Below are 3,063 nucleotides of genomic sequence, written 5' to 3' on the forward strand. Positions count from 1 at the left end.
CCTGGCTGCCCTCTGGGGAGGAGAGACACCGCAGTCTGTCTGATGGGCTGAACCAGAGACGGCTGGGGTGTATACAGTTTCTCAGGAGAGGGAAGGAGTTGGTGGGTCACACACAAAGGCACAGGCGGGTGGAGGATCTGGGAGTCTATAGGGACCAAGAGGACATTTGCTTGGAGACTCTGGTGCGAATGTCCCCTTGAGGGCCTTGGGCGTCACTTGCTAGGGACCCGGGGAGAGTCCCCAAGGGCTGGTCTAAAATCTGCTACTCAGAGCAGTGGGCAGAGATGACATCCTTCCAGAAGACAGAGGAGACTGTGGACCGGGGAAGTTTCCAGACTGGGTTTTGTGCTTAGGGCTGACCCTTAGTAAACCCTCGAGCTAGGCCACGTTCACAGTCTTGGCCATCCCTTTCCACACCCCTCTGTCCCTAGCGTCTGCAGGGGCCGGCCCGCTCTGGATCCCGTGCTGCACGGCGAGGCTCTCTGGCGGGACACCCGTGAACGGAGCAGACCCCCATCCCTCCCCCGTGTCCTCATAGAGAAGCTTGAGCCTAACAGTGGAACGGGATCAGAGGAATCACGGGGCCGGAGGAGAGGTATTCCGGGGGCAACAGGAAGACCTTTCCTCACCCCCGAAATCACACTTGGGACAACCACGTGATAGACAGTTGGCACGTATGCATCACGCTCTGCACGCACACAGGCCTCTTGCTGTCTTGAAGCTGCGGGCACCTAGGCGCATCTTCCGTGGCCTGGGAACTTCATGATGCCCAGGGTTCCGCCCTGGTAGAATTCCACTCGCTTCTGCCACCCATCTGCCTCCACCAGGGCGTCCTGTTAGGCCAGAGCTGACAACAGTTCCAAGAAGAGAATAGAAATGCCAGACAGTCCCCCACTCCTCCGGGACCTGCTGTGTCCACCGAGGGAGGCTCCCCTTCCCTCCCCAGCCATGGTCTCTGTGAGAATCAGCCGGGTGAGAAGCTTCTAGAGTGGCAGGTCTGCCATCGGGGCTAGCAGAGGCTGGCTGGCCTCCAACGGCCCCCATGCTGGTTCCCTCCAGGCTTTCCTGGGCGGGCCCTGCGCTCCAAATTCCGGCCTTTCTGGTTTGCAGCTGGTGCGTCCCTCCCTGGGAGGAGGATTTCGCCCAAGGACATGGGGAGGGCGGAGAGCCTTCCTCCTCCCTTTGCTCCAAATGCAGAAAAGGAGGGGGGTTCCATCCCTTGGCAAGACTGCCACGGGAGCTCTGCCCTCACACAGACACAGCCTCCCGTCCCAACCGCCGGTCCCCGTCTCCGACGTGAGCCCTTTGAGCCAAGTGGCAGCCGGCTCGGAAGCTCTGTGACAGGTGTACGTGACATGGCGGAGCAGCTGTCTAAAGAACAGGTGGCCGAGTTCAAGGAGGCCTTCACCAGTTTTGACAAGGACGGGGATGGAAAGATCGACGTCCAGGAGCTGGGTGCCGTGATGCAGGCCCTGGGCGAGAACCCGTCGGAAGCCGAGCTGAAGCACCTCATCGCCCAGGTGGACACCGATGGCGACGGCCACATCAGCTTCGACGAGTTCCTGGCAGCGGTGGCCAAGATCATGAAGTCCTCGGGCAGCGAGGCGGAGATGCGGGAAGTCTTCCGTGCCTTCGACCTGGACGGCGACGGCCACATCAGCGTCAACGAGCTCAAGCAGGCCATGGCCAAGCTGGGCGAGAATCCCTCCCAGGAGGAGCTGGACGCCATGATCCAGGGCGCCGACGTGGACCAGGACGGGCAGGTGAACTACGAGGAGTTCGTGCGCATCCTGTCTCAGAAGTGAGGCCCGGCCCGGGGCCCATCTCCTGCCTGATTCTGGTCCTCCTGCCTTCTCGGGGCCCCTGCTTCCGTGGCACAGATGTAAAGGGGAAGTCTGGGTGGGGGGTGGGAAATTACCTACTGGAGGGAGGGCCTGGGTTCCGCCCCGTCTGCCCGGTGAGACCTCGGAGCAGCTCCTGTAGAGAAACGGGGAGGCCCCCTGCCTCACTGGGCTGCGGTGAGGGACCCCAGAGCAATGTGATGGCTGACATAAAAGCAGTTGGACTCCGAGAGCGGTGCTGGCGAGTCTGGTTGGAAACTGGAAAATCAAAGGCCCCGAGCGGTGGCATCTGGGGTTCTTCTGTGCCTCTACGCCCTGCGCTCGGGCCTAGTGGGGGGGCAGACCTGGGTGGGCCAGATGGTCTGCCTTGGCCTCCCCCGCATGCCCCAGGAGGACATCAGGTGCGGGCGGCCGTGTAGGGCTGGGAGGGGACAGAAGAGGCACGTTTCTTTGGTTCAAGGGTCTGCCTGAGCTTCTGGGTCAGGACCGGAGGCCGGAGGCTGCAGCCCGGAGCCTGGGAGGGAAACACTGTCTACACCACAAACCATAAAGTCATCACTCCTTGCATTTAGCCAACTGTTCTGTAGGCTCAAATAAAAAAAAAAAAAAAAGAAGTGTGTGTGTATGTGTGTGTGTGTGTGTGTGTGTGTGTGTGTCCCCTACACGTGAGATGCAGGAAGGGTCTTACAGGTGAAAAAAAACAAAGGTGGGGACACCGGGGGATCAGACCCACCTCACTCGAGGGGCCTCACGGGGCAGGACCAGAGGCTCCAGGCTGGACACTGTGTGTCGGGGGCAGCACCTGGGGTGGGGCCAGGGTCTGGCCGCGTCCTGGGGGTGGACGGCCAGGTCCTGGGGCGCCCGGCTCAGGGCGGAAGGCGTTTCCTGGCTGACGGCATCTCTCTCTCCCGTGAGAAGCCGTCCTCCTCTGCCGTCCCCCAACCCCATTCGAACGGGGCTTCGTGGTCTTGCCGTGTGGTCCTCACACCCGGACCTGCTGGAGGCTGCCCGACTCAGCTTGGAGTTCCCACGGCTCCCTCGTCCTGGTCCTCAGAGATGGCTCATTCAAGGGCACCCTGCACGTGAGGAAACAGGACCAGGGTGGCCTCAGAATGAAATCTGGGTGGGGCGCCTGGGTGGCTCAGTCGGATAAGCATCCAACTCTTGATCTCGGCTCAGGTCACGATCTCACGGTTCGTGAGTTCGAGCCTCACATCGGGCT

The 3,063-nt window shown here is 61.4% G+C and overlaps 1 protein-coding gene across 1 annotated transcript; it reads left to right on the forward strand.

Moving 5' to 3' along the window:
* Positions 1 to 1,140: 1,140 nt before the first annotated feature.
* LOC121014873 (calmodulin-like) lies at positions 1,141 to 2,412 on the forward strand. The gene has a single exon (XM_040451539.1). It carries the CDS (start codon positions 1,152 to 1,154, stop codon positions 1,803 to 1,805), a length of 654 nt encoding a protein of 217 aa, XP_040307473.1. The 5' UTR covers positions 1,141 to 1,151; the 3' UTR covers positions 1,806 to 2,412.
* The last annotated feature ends 651 nt before the right edge of the window (positions 2,413 to 3,063 follow it).

Source organism: Herpailurus yagouaroundi, unplaced genomic scaffold (assembly GCF_014898765.1).
Source record: "Herpailurus yagouaroundi ecotype Mexico unplaced genomic scaffold, PumYag 203, whole genome shotgun sequence".
Lineage (NCBI taxonomy): Eukaryota > Metazoa > Chordata > Mammalia > Carnivora > Felidae > Herpailurus > Herpailurus yagouaroundi.

Coding starts and splice junctions, on each gene's coding strand:
- LOC121014873 (XM_040451539.1), top strand. CDS start 1,152: ATGGGGAGGGCGGAGAGCCTTCCTCCTCCCTTTGCTCCAAATGCAGAA.